Source organism: Nematolebias whitei, chromosome 20 (genome assembly GCF_014905685.2).
Source record: "Nematolebias whitei isolate Nwh7 chromosome 20, NemWhi1, whole genome shotgun sequence".
In the NCBI taxonomy this organism is placed as follows: Eukaryota; Metazoa; Chordata; class Actinopteri; order Cyprinodontiformes; family Rivulidae; genus Nematolebias; species Nematolebias whitei.
The window spans coordinates 36,923,366-36,936,461 of NC_056517.1; the positions used below are offsets into that span (position 1 = coordinate 36,923,366).

The 13,096-nt window shown below is 39.4% G+C and overlaps 2 protein-coding genes across 2 annotated transcripts in view; both read right to left on the bottom strand.

The window, feature by feature from the left end:
* Positions 1-266: 266 nt before the first annotated feature.
* ropn1l (rhophilin associated tail protein 1-like) lies at positions 267-5,022 on the bottom strand. Its single transcript, XM_037693909.1, has 5 exons — positions 4,892-5,022; positions 4,187-4,307; positions 3,884-4,045; positions 3,255-3,430; positions 267-333 (listed from the first exon to the last, which is right to left on the bottom strand). Exons 1-5 carry the CDS (start codon positions 5,020-5,022, stop codon positions 267-269), a joined length of 657 nt encoding a protein of 218 aa, XP_037549837.1.
* Positions 5,023-8,126: 3,104 nt separating this feature from the next.
* nup58 (nucleoporin 58) overlaps positions 8,127-13,096 on the bottom strand; it is an 11,444-nt gene continuing 6,474 nt past the window's right edge. The window contains exons 12-14 of the mRNA XM_037694292.1: positions 9,822-9,896; positions 9,209-9,304; positions 8,127-9,072 (exon numbers count right to left, since the gene is read on the bottom strand). Of these exons, the coding sequence (XP_037550220.1) occupies positions 8,903-9,072; positions 9,209-9,304; positions 9,822-9,896 (341 nt within the window). The 3' untranslated portion in view covers positions 8,127-8,902. The remainder of the gene's footprint in view (positions 9,073-9,208; positions 9,305-9,821; positions 9,897-13,096) is intronic.

A 13,096-nucleotide genomic window follows, 5' to 3' on the forward strand; every position in this document is an offset into this window, starting at 1 on the left:
TGTGGGTGTGCATTTGTACCCAGAACTTTGTGATATGGCATCGAGGAGTGAATAAAGCACAAGCGTCTGCCCGGAGCTCCTATGAGGATGTTTTGTGCTAGTTCAACTGTAAAGTTGTGAATACTAACATTATGTATGAGTGTAATTCTATCAAAGACCAGATTTTACTAATGAATAACAAAACTTCAAGGAGCAGTAGTTGACCTATATATTTATTGACAACTTGTTTTCTTCTATTGCTTCGTTGTTTCTTTGACTCCCTTCTGTCACTCCTTCCTAGTCTTCCTGATGATGTAGAAGTTGGACACCTGAATCATGCCGTTCTGCTTGTTGCTGTTGGCCACAAACACCAGCGCATCAGGGAAACAGCTCTACTCAGGAGTAAAGGGATTAGCACAACGGTGAATAATCACAACCTCACACCATCTGAGTCGAGGAGAGCTCAGCTCATTACCGTTAGTGCTTCTGAGCCAAGTGACACAGACTCGTTGGACCAAACCTGAACCAACGCAGTGTTCTGTACATCCAGAGTCACAGCAGAAAAACATACAGCAGCCTTAATACGAATTATAGATGCTGTATTTACTTTTCATTTTTTAATAAATCAAAATGAAAACCTGCTTTAGTTTTGTTATTATGGAGAATTGGGTGTAAATAGATGTCAAAAAAAACAACAAAAAACAAACCCCGACTACTTCTGTCATGTTTCTGCCCCGTCGTGCCATGATCTCCTCTCTGGTCCACATTTAAGGACTCCTCTCACCACTCTTCTCTGCCAGATTATACTGACAAGAACTGGGTTTTAGGATTCGTACATGGCGCTGGACAACAATGGTTAAAAAGTTTATTGAAATGCAGCTGCTGGTGGAGGTCAGAATCCAGTGGTGGGAGCAATCTCCTCAAACAAGAGAGGTGGGGGCTACCTGAAGGAGTTGGGCAAGATGACGTCACTGTCATTGGGTGCAGCACAGCTGCAGGGCAGAGCGTGGTCAGGGGGGTAATCCAAGAACAAGGTACAGGTGTAGAGGGTTCATACACAGGGGACCAGAAATCCAGATCCAAATCTGTATGATAATCCATGAGTCGTAGTCGTTGAGCCAGAAGGAGTCGTAGCGAGATGTCCTTCTGTGTCGAAGCTTCGAAGCGTGTGTCGAGTAATCCAGGATGATTTATGTGGAACGTGTATCGAGGCGTGTATTGATGATGCATGTAGCGACGGTGGAGGTCTCGTTAGCGGGCCGTACCATGTGACCGATTCAGGAACTGGCTTGTTTGTATGCGAGAGATTCAAAATATAAGGGGCAAGAAAACGCTGCTGATTCTCCCGTAACATTTGGTGTCATGGAATTGTATTTCATGTGTTCAAGCTAAACTGTTAATCAACTTTTTGTCCGATAGAACCAGAAAGGAAGAGGAGATTCTCATAATGAGAGGACTCTCTCCCTATTTTTACCCATCCACTTACACTTTTAAACCATCATCATGAAGCCAGTTTAAGATAATTTACAGATCAAATGTAGACTTTATTTGAGGTCCTCACAAACATGATTTCTTTTATTAATTTTATTTGACTTAAAGCTTCACATATGGGGGCCGAGATGGGGCAGGGCAACCGACTCTGGACCCGGAAATCCCAGGTTCAATCCCCAGTCATTGTACATCTCGTGGTGTCTCTGAGCAGCACACCCTATCCCCAAATCAAATGCTCTCCTGGCGCTTTCAATAGCTACCCACTGCACCACCTGGTGGTGGATGGGTTAAATGCAGAGAGCCAATTTCACCATTGTATGGGAACGTATAATGATGACAATACATAACACACTATTATTATTACAAACCAGTTATGTTATTATAATCCATCTACCTGTTTTACATTTATAGTCCACTTGATGGCGCAAGTAGAGCAAATGAAGCACCATGACGCATAGGATCATGAGTCGAGCTACTTGATGGAAAGCCTCAGTGCTTCATGAAGCTTCATCTCACTATCACTAGTAGTAGGTAATGAGGTCAGAAAGGCAAAGGAAGGGCAGACAGGGAGCAGACTGATCAGGGTTTCCAAGAGGCAGGCGTGAGATCAAGACACGAAGATCAGACAAGGCTGTGACAAGAATGCTGACATCTACTACCGTGAGGGGTTTGATAATCTGGCAGAGAAGAGTGGTGAGAGTCCTTAAATATGGATCAGAACAGGTGCGGTGATGAGCTGAGAGCACAGAGTGGGCGTGGCATGAAGGGGCAGAAACATGACAACTTCAGTATATTTCAACATGCGTTTAACACAACTTACCAAAATGGAGTGGAATAAGTTTAAAACTGTTACACTGGAAACATCAGATTAAACAGGAAGGGATGTTTTTATTTGTACCGGTAGTTCTGTTGTATCATGTTTGAGTCACTTCACATGACAAAATACAGATGTATCTAAAGAATGAACTCAAATAATTAGCACAAAGAGTACAACATGTTTCATGTAGATAGGACCTCAGCCACTAGACGTGAAGACATATGTTATAGGAGTTGAACACAATGCCCATCCATTTAAATTAAAATAGTATTTAAGGATGTTTGAAATGTTTTGTTCAAGAGTAACGGAAGAATGGGGCATGAGATCAATAGATGGAGTGGTGCATCTTCTTCAGTATTGATTGCATACTGTGTCAGTTTGTTGTGAAGAATGAGCTGAGCTGCAAGGTGAAGCTCTGTTTATCTTACCTACATGCATGTTCACAAACTCTGTGTAGTGACCAAGATTGTGGACAGATGGTCAAAATTAGTTTCTTCGAGACAGGATGAGAAGTTTATCTGGGAGAAACTCAGGGTAGTGTCTCTGCTCCTCCTCATCAAGAGGAACCAGTTGAGGTGGTTCAGACATCTAGTAAGGATTCCCCTAAATGTCTCCCTACATCCAACAGGGAGGAGACCCCCGGGAAGACCTACTAAACACTAGAGAGGCTATGGCTATTGGCTGGCCTGGAAATGCTTTAAACTCCTCCCAAATGAGCTGGAAGATGTGTCTGGGGAGACGCCTGAGCCTCCCTGCTCAAGTTGCTGCCCCCATGACTCAACTCGAGAACAAGCACCAAATAACAAATGGATGGACGGTTAGAGAAAAAAGAGCCCTGATGCAGGTTTGTTGGTAATATGTGCGACGTTGGCTACATTTTGATCACCACATCCACCAAATTGCAAAACTGATAGACAATACATTCAAGGAAATGAACGCACAACTCCCACACCAAAACAATACATACGCTTGATGTTGCAGATTGCTGAGGAAGTTGTCAATGTAGTCTTGTCGCATGTCCCCATCTATGTGAGCCAAGTAGGTGTAAAGTTTAGCAAAGGTATCAAACGGGATCCGGGCAGGACCACCTTCCTCATCGTTTGTCAGGATCTCACAGGCGAACTTCAGAGAACTCAAAAGGGTCTGAATTTAGAGAAACACAACAGAAAACTATGCATTTTGTACACACTGTCTAAAAAAAAAAAAAAGAGACAGAAAAATCTTCCCAAGTAGATCAAGGCTGCCCTCATGTGGTTATTGTTCAGCAGCCCTGACAGCAGTGCCTTTTTCAGACACTAAGCTATCCATTATGAAACTCTTCATGCTTTAAAAAAATGTTTGATCAGACTCCTGCAGTTTAATTTATTGGACGAAAACCCAGACCTAAAGTGCCCAACAAAAATCCACATAACAGTAAGAAAGGGACGTATACAATTATTCCTGGAGAACCCAACAGAGAAGTCTGAACAAAACCCACCTGGCTCTAGTCTGCACCTTAGGAGAGCAGAACAAACGCAGTATAAGGTTTTCCAGCTGTGTCTGGCCTTTAGATGAAGAAGTGTTATTAGGATTTGTATCTCACATGGAACATCTCACCGTTCCCAAAGCACCACAGCCCAGGGCAAAAAACTCCATCCAGTCGATTTCTGTGCTAAAGCTGCCCAACGACAGCAGGCTCTCCAGCTGCTCCACAGGAAGACACAGACCCCTCCACTTTGTCTGCAGCTCCTCCCTGCTGCAAGGTTGTATTGGGGAAAGCTATGATTGGGAGAGGAGGAAGAGACTTGAAGGTAAAAACTGGCATATCACATTGCATTTAATAATAAAAATTACATTGGAATACATTCTTTTCACTTGCAATGTGTTGAAAATATTCATAAGCAATGGAAGTCTGCTGACCTGCTGGTGGAGGATCTTCAGCAGACCTGGAGTCAGTTCAGTGCCGGTCTTTGTGGCAACATTCATCTCCAGCCTCTCCTTGACAGGGAGACACTCTCCTTTAGCCAGTGCATTGAAATACCTAAGGGTTGATGTAGTTACAGTGTAAGCACACAGGTGTCATTAACAACTGTGCCAAGCCTTGCACTTGAATTAGTTTAAAAAGATTTTGTGAACGCCATCAGCTGGATAAATAACCCCATGCTATTGTTTTGTTAAAAGTTTCCCGTTTGCTTTATTTCAACAATAATTTTCTAAAAAAAATTAATTTGGTATTACTTTGTCATCGGGGATAAATCGCAATTTAATGTTTACATTCTACTGCTGAAAGCAGCACAAAACAACAAGATTATTACAATAGCAAATTATAAGACAATGCTTCGAGGTATAAAAATATTCTGTGCCGTTTAATTAGTACATTCAAGATAACGTTTTTTCTTTGTTAGAGAGAGTCAGATGGTTTAACCACAGCATTAGCATGCAAGCCTTTGGGATCCAATTACAGCCAATCAATGCAAAAAGAAAATCATTCACACGTGGAAGGGGGTTGCTTCTTCATGCAGTGGTTTCCCCACGAGATCTTATTGTGGTAGCCATTATTTCAGTGATGAAGATTAGAATAACACGATAAATGCATTCCTATTGTTCACCTGAAGCATCACTTACGCTGCACTCCACACCAGCAAGTCCTTGGGTTGTGTTCGGATGGCTGCCTTGGTGAAGGTTTTGAGGATGTCTGGCAGCTTAGGAGGAATGTCGATTTGCTGGGCACAGTAGAAAGTGTCCGGAGGCGGCATGACGGTGCACACACTGCAAGAGTCCAGGTAACTAATGACATACAGAACAAATAAAATGTCCGTGGAAGTGAAGACAACAAAAAGATCCCTAAATTCTGATAAATCTGTTGGTTCCTTGTTTCAATTATTTTTTTCTGTACCCATTCATTTTCCCAAGAACTAAATATTTAATGTAAAAATAAATAAAACAGATACTTTATGTACATTCTTTTGTATAAAATGCCTGTTGTACAGCATAATGGGTATTATTTGCTCAAGTACTTTAGGTCAACCTTATTAAGTGCATCTCTCATTTTTTCCACTAAATATGTTGCTCGTTTAGCAAACACAGCTAAATAAATAAATACATAAATATCTAGTACTTTAACTTCCGTGACATTAAATACGACTGTACCTTTACCACAACCGAAGAATGAAGACCTCGAAAAGTCAAACTGTGGTAAATAAAGTCTAAAGTTAACGATTAGTTGAGACCAAAAGCTAATTTATTTCTAGCACGGTGGATCGCTTTCCCGTTGCCTAGCAACCAGCGTTCTTCTTCTACGGTTTGTTACAATGTTGCATTTAGCGCCCCCACCTGGTCAAGTTCTGTTTCAGTCACTATGACTTTGGCGACCGGAAGTGCATAAGTCACGTGTCTGCAAAAGACCGATTAGAAAGTTTCCCTTCTACTACATTTAAATATTCGCTATACATTAAAACTTCCAAACCTACTTGTTTTTCCTCACAGGAGTTGGCTAATGCTTAATTTAATTTTTGTAAATTACTTGTTTTTGAATATATTCTGAGCACAAAGGGGCAGATAAGAGTTATTCTTCTGTTGCCTTTCATTCTATTTTTGATTGTATACATATTTTGTCTTCTATTGTACATCGTTTTCTTTTTAATTAAAAAAATCTAAATAAATAATAAGAATTACAAGGTTCAAATGAATCAATAAAAATCCAAAACATTCGTCATGCATGCTCATGACTGGGTTAATGTCAAAATACACATTTCACAGGAGCAGTATGGAGTTTTTTTCCTTCATATGGTCATTGTCAAAGCACAACATTCTTCTGCAGTCTCCAAAATATTATTTTCTATATAGTTCCATCCATCATCTTCTTGTTCTGAAGTTGGGTCACAGTTTCTATGTAGTTATGAATATTTGTATGAATCGAATTGGGTGTAGCACTAAAACATGCAAGATATGGCACAACGGCCAACAGTGGACTTAAACAGTGATACTTTAAACAGTATGGAGTACTGGGAAATCCAGGATTTATTTCCTGGATTATTGCGCATGAACTTTGATAATGATGAATGAATAAACTTACCTAAACTTGTTGGGCATGTAATTTTTGGACTAAAATAGGCTTCATCGTTGTTTGCACTTCCTGAAATAAACTGAACCTTCAAGACTCAAACAAGCCGACATAAAACATTCTATACATATTTTAAACTAACAAATATTTGGCTACAAGAGCCAATTTACAAAAAGTACGTCTTCTACTTCTAGAGGATATCTGGGCGAAGTACTTAGACCAAGCATGTTTTCCAGATTATGTCTAAAATAAAATTTATTTTCCAGTCTATATTGTAGTGACAAAAAAAAAAAAAGAAGAAAATAACTTTGTGTCAACACATTTTAATAATCCGATACAATAAACAGACTCATGAAACGGCACATTTTTTACTAAACAGCTTCTTGAAAATAGAGTTCACAGGGTGTGATTAGAAAACAGTACAGCTATGAGTATTTGGTAACATGAATATTATATATATATATAAAAAAGAATATTCCACACCCAGTGCTCATAAAAGCATGACAGGCACATGTACACATTCACCATCAGCTCACGTACACTGGATAGTGCAAATCTGTTTGAGAACATGTATAAACGGAGCAAACGCTTGTCAAATGTTTGAATCGACACGAACAGCGGGGTTCTCCAAGTTCTTACATTATAGTGGTGCACAAGCATGAACAAATGTCTAAAAGAAACTATTAAACAATAAAAATGGACGTTCATCAAAACACATTATGTAGACTTAATAGAAAATCCAGACGCTCGTCTCCACGTACTTCTCCCGAATCTCGTCTTTTTTTTGTTTCTCTTTTTACTTAATACAAAAATAAACTGTACTTCCCCAAAAACCCACTCTGGAGTCTTGCCCCTCTGTCTGCAGATACTTTCAAATGCACACGACAATGTTCCTTAAGCTGCTTCTCCTTTTTATTCATTCTTTCTCTGGAAAATGACTTGAGCAAAGTCGTTCTTCGAGAAATGATCAAGAGTTTTATGGTCGACAGAATTTATGCAACAAGAACCAATAGGACATTTCACTAGATTGTTTGTAATTTAATTTGCTGGGTTTTGCCTGTAAAGCACTTTTACACTACTGAAGACACAGTACGCAATAATTACAAGCTACATCCTGCTTGATATTAAATGAAGTTTAATCTTTCTTATGTGAGCTGATCTGACGGGCGTCACGTTTTAAAGGATCTCACTGGGCTGCAACAGCTGGTGACAGGTTGATCAACTCCATTCATGAGGTGGTCTCCAGAACGTCTCGAGACATTACAGTTCCCCAATTTCCTTGCTCGAGTTGCAGAATTAAACCTTGAATTAGAGATGCACGACATTGGATTTGTGGCTGATATCCGATACGCCGATATGTTAAAACTTATTTGGCCGATAACCGATAACAATACCGATATTTTTTCCTAGAACTACTTACATAGAAGCTTTCTCTGCTGTGGGATTAAAATACATTGTTCTGCATGGTCTTAGTAAGTTTGACCTGCTACCAAATTAATGTTTAATGTCAAATTTATTCAGGACATTTACTCTCTCTAACACAATGACAACACTCGAACAGTGCAAATTTGTAATTTTTCACAAATCTAACCTGTTCACAAGTGACACGTGAAAAGCGCATAAGTAGTAATGCATTAATAGATATACTTGACAGTTTCTTAAATTAAAAGTCAACTTAAAACGGAAGCTTTTTATACCCGTCAGTTATTTTGATGGAATGGCCGATATGCGATATTTAACTTTATCGCTAATATCGGCCGATACCGATACGATGCTGATAATATCGTGCATCCCTACTTTGAATTGTAAATGTTTTTTAAAATGTGCCACAAACACACTCTCACTCACTCGTCATGGGTGTCTCAACAGCTGTATTTTAATATCCCCTGACTGAAAACATGTCCAGGTTTTAACGAGCTGCTGCAGATCAAAATCATACCGGTACGTTGTACGGTACGTGTGTAATTTAATCATCTGCATGGCCTAGAATACAGTTTTGCAAGCCATGCGCACAAAATAAGCCGTGGTTTTCAAAAATTAAGCCTCGTGGCTTTGCTTGTCACTTGATGGGAAATAGAAACCTGTGTCTTCTGACACCAGTGACTCAAGTTGAAGTCACCAACTAGCCACAGACCAGTGAGACACTATCTGATCAACGACTACTGCTTAGATGGTAAGTCATCAGCGTAAAGGACCGTTCCACTTCCTGTCTAGGTCAAACTGAGCATGAACAAAAAAATCTTAACTGCATTACTGAAACCCATTGAATGTAAACCAGACAAACTGAATTAGGGTAATGTGGACGTTAAATTGAGATAAATAGAACATAATGATCAACAGGATTTTGTCCCATAAACTGAGTTAGCATAACCCTCAATACCATCAAATCCAGTTATCTTGTCTCATGATAGAGCCAATCACATCCCTGGCATCTTTTTTTAACACAATTCTTCTTCTGTAATTGGACGATAATCGTTTTAAAAATGTCTCTGCTCCATTGCAAGATCAGACCTTACTTGCTACAAATGCCTAGCTGGTCAGTTGTTCAGTCACATCTCTGTCTTTTCCCATTTCTATCTCTTGCCCCTTTTATTACCAGCAGGGGGCTTCTTCAGCTGGAGAAGGGGAACTCCTGTGGCAAAGCCAGCAGTGGGTTGGTTCGACACACCAAAGGTCAGGCCTGCGGACTGGTTGATGCCGGGGTTGCTGAAGTTAAAGCCAGAGCTGCTGCTGCTACCGAAACCTAGAGAAGGAAAAACCACACAGGTCAAACCAATTAAAAAAAATAAGGTTTTCAGAGATAAAAGCTGATACGACACAGATTTAATTTGCTAAATAATCTTGTTTAAAGTCTGGATGATGTATGCATCTTTTAGTACCTGCACTCAAACTGCCTCCTGCGGGCTTAGTGGTGGAGGAGAAGCCGAAAGTACCCCCAGTCCCCACCCCAACAAATCCTGGCCCGCCACCAAAACCTGTGCGAGAGAGCGACACGGAAGTCAGAGCTCCAGTGAATGCTCTGAGAACACAAGGAGCGGTGCTTCAGGCAGGCACGAGCAAGCAAAACACTAAAACCCCTTACAAAAACAGCTTTAGCTTGTATCAGAGCAAAGCAAGGGCCAAGAGGAGGAAAAAGCCAAAGGTTTCACCAAACACGCCACCGACAAAGGAACACGCCGTGCGCTCAAACCACCTGCTCCCACGCCAAATTCAATTTGTATCAAACTGGTGACGTTTCCACCAAACTCCTCTCAGAATTAAGAAGTTACTCATGTCATAGCAAATGTTTGCTCAGGACTTGGGTGTGAGTGCACTTTACCACGGGCATGAAAGACAAATGGGGGGAAAGGGGAGAGAACGGCTTCTGTGACGGCACCATTCACAAGCAATCTACAGAACAGTTTCACACGAGTGGTCAGAAACCTACACAACCAGCTGCCTGGGATTAAAGGCTATGCATGATGTCAAAGAATCAAGAGGTAGACGCAGTACCTAACAGGGTAGAAGAGCCCAAGCTAGTGCTTGCAAAGGGGTTTCCAAACCCTGCGCCCAAAGGCACATGGGTCCCTAAGGCACAAAGAAAGCATGTTTTACTAATCTGACCCGTTTATCCACAACTATCTTATGCAATAAATGTTTTAGAATATAAGAAAAAATATGAAAACGTACAAACGAATACTACTGTTTACCACAGCCACTGTGCTTTACAGGAACACAAACATACAGCAGCAGGAAAAATAACTATCCCTTACAATTTTAAGTGTTATTAAAAATACACTGTGCACCTGCTGTATACAGCATAGGTACTTTATTTGAACGTATACAAGTTTTTAGTGTATTCCAAGCAATCTGTTGGTTGCTGCTTACTGGGGAATACTTGCTAGTTCTTTCACTCAGAAACTTGTCTTTTTTATTTTTTATTCCCATCTATGCTCTTCTGTCTATAATTTGATTAGATTTGGTTCAAGTCTAATTTTGCCATTTTTCATAATCGGTCAGAAAGAAACCAGGACAAGTGTTTCTCTGTTTAAAAACTGATTTATTGTCAATTCATTTGCAATTCCACTTACATAAGAAAAACACAAACAAAGAACAGAATAACTTAGCTGTTGTTGGCTAACTGCTACTGCATGTGACAAGTTTCCAAATTTTCAAGCTTTCTGAGAATGAACGAACTAGCACAGCCTCCCCACAAAAAATGCACACCTGTATTGTATAGAGCTTAAAAGGCACACCATTTTATATATATTATATATATATACACACACACACTATAAAACACACTTAAACCATTCAAAATTTTGGCAAAAAAAAAAAAAAAAAGAAGCTAATTGGTACTTTTGATTGCGCTTCAGTGTAACTTGGTCATACAACAACAAAAAAACAAACAAAAAAAGACACTATAGAAAAGTTTGAACAATTTTACCAGTGTATTCTTCATTATATTGACAGCTAGAGTATTGGTGGTTGAGGTCATTTCAATAATAATAATTTTAAAAAGCCACTTCGATCAAAAATATTAACAGGTTCCAATTTGTTTTTGTTCAAGCCTGACTTGTGATTCTCAGGGATTCCCAACTCTGGTCCTTGAGGAGCACCGTCCTGCATGTTTTACTTGTTTCTCTGCTCCAACACATCTCATTCAGTGATTTAATTACTTCAAGTGTTGCAGGAGCCTGTAAATCACCCATTTATTCAAATCGGTTGAGTCAAAGCAGGGGAACAACTAAAGCATACAGGATGGTGTTCCTCAAGGACCAGAGTTGGGAACCGTTGACATTTAGTTTTCACATTGCTTGTGCCAAAATGTATCAAAAACTTTTGCATACCATAAACAAATAAACTCATAAGAGGCAACAAAATACAGGAAAAAAGTAAGCAAATGATTGAGAGAGAAAAACGTTAACAGTCTCTTACAGCCAACAGCTAAAAACACCAGAATGAAAGTCGTCTATAAATCAGGCTAATTTTTGAGTACTGTTGAGCCAAAACTGAACAAAAGGAAAAACCTGAACACCACATGTGAATCATGTCTCTTTTAAAAATAACCCAATGAATAAACTGTGGACACATTTATAAAATAATAATGTGCCTGTTATAAAATAAAATTCACATTTATTCCTTTACTTTGTAAAAAAAAGGAGGTATATGGGATTACTCCCTCTGTTCCGATGGCATTCAAGAATAATACAGCGTTTACATAGTACTGATACACAGAATAATACAGTAATAAGGCTGACAGACCATTAAAGAGGATGTACTGTATGTGTTTCTCTGCCGGGTATGACTCTAGAAATGTGGAAGACAATAGTTCAAGCAAAACTGAACAAAACTGAAAATTCTGGACAGCCAGATTTGTTACGAGTTCTGTGGGATCCCAAACTAAGTGGAAATCCTAAAAAACGACTAGTGTTTTTAAAAGGAAAGATGTTCGTAGTTTTTTCTTTTCATAAAAGTGACTTTACCAAGTGAATGAACTGAGACGGCTCCACCAAACGCCACTAGAACCACAACTTTTCCATTCATTAGCTTAGAGGATTAATGATTTTAATCATTATTCTGAGTCCCACGGTTCTATTTGCAACAGCATATTGTAAAACAGACAAATCGTTTTTCCAATATGACCACCGTTTCATCTGGCACTAATGGCACACGTGGACCAGTATGAGCAGCATCAATTACCTTCTTCAGAACTACAATTAAAATTCATCAACGGACTCAGAGTCAGGACAGACCAGCAAAAAACTACCTAAAAAACTGAAAAGTATTCAAGTCTATTGAGAGTACCGTGTTCTGGGAAACTACCTGAAACGATAACGTGTAAAGAGCACTTTTATTCCAGTCACCGAAATGAACTGAACATAAACGGGCCTGGCACCGTTACACCAACGGAAGCCCTGAGGTGACATTAACCAACAGTGACGTGGCCTTGGTGCAAATGGACCGACCAAACCCACTCCAACATTCAGCACCGACGTGGAGGCTCTGTGACGCACAGTACTGTGCAAAAGCTTTTAACCACTCCCGTTTCCTTTAAACTCCGATTCAAGACCGACTTGAATTAAAGTGGTCATGATCAATGGATTTCTACTTTTTCTTTTCAAGTTTTTCTTTGGAATTTGCTTTTTCACTCCTTTTCTGTCCAATCCATGACGGTCTATTGAAGCGTGTGGGAAACTGACAAGTAGATGATGGAAAAAATTAAGTAAATAAAACGTGTAGGGCCTAAAACACGATCTGGCACCCAAACTTTTTTTTTTTAAACTTGCAATCCTAAACCTTCTTGGTTAAATCACACAAACGTTCCTTAAAACACTAAATAACGCCACAACGACAACAGAAGTAGTTTACTCTCATGTCATACCGTGTTCTACGACGACTTTTGTTTTGATACGTATAATTTAAAGTATGCTAGGAACTACATATTTTTTTAGATCGTCTTAAAGACGCCCGACTTGGTGTTTTGTGACTCTCAGTGGGATCCCGACCCCAACGTTGAGAACGAACGGTCTATTGTCGACAAGTTTTTAGCCAAGAGCTCTTAGTGAATGACATTGTTGAAGTTAATAAACTACTTTCTGTCTGTTCAACTGTTATATTTTATGTATATATTATATATATTTATTACAGATTCAACTAAAGAAGTGAGAACAATTTACAGAATGTCTGAGTGATAAACTGCTAAAAGTGACTAAAGCTGGAATATATATATATATATAAAAAAAAATAAAAATATAATAGTTGAACAGACAGAAAGTAGTTTATTA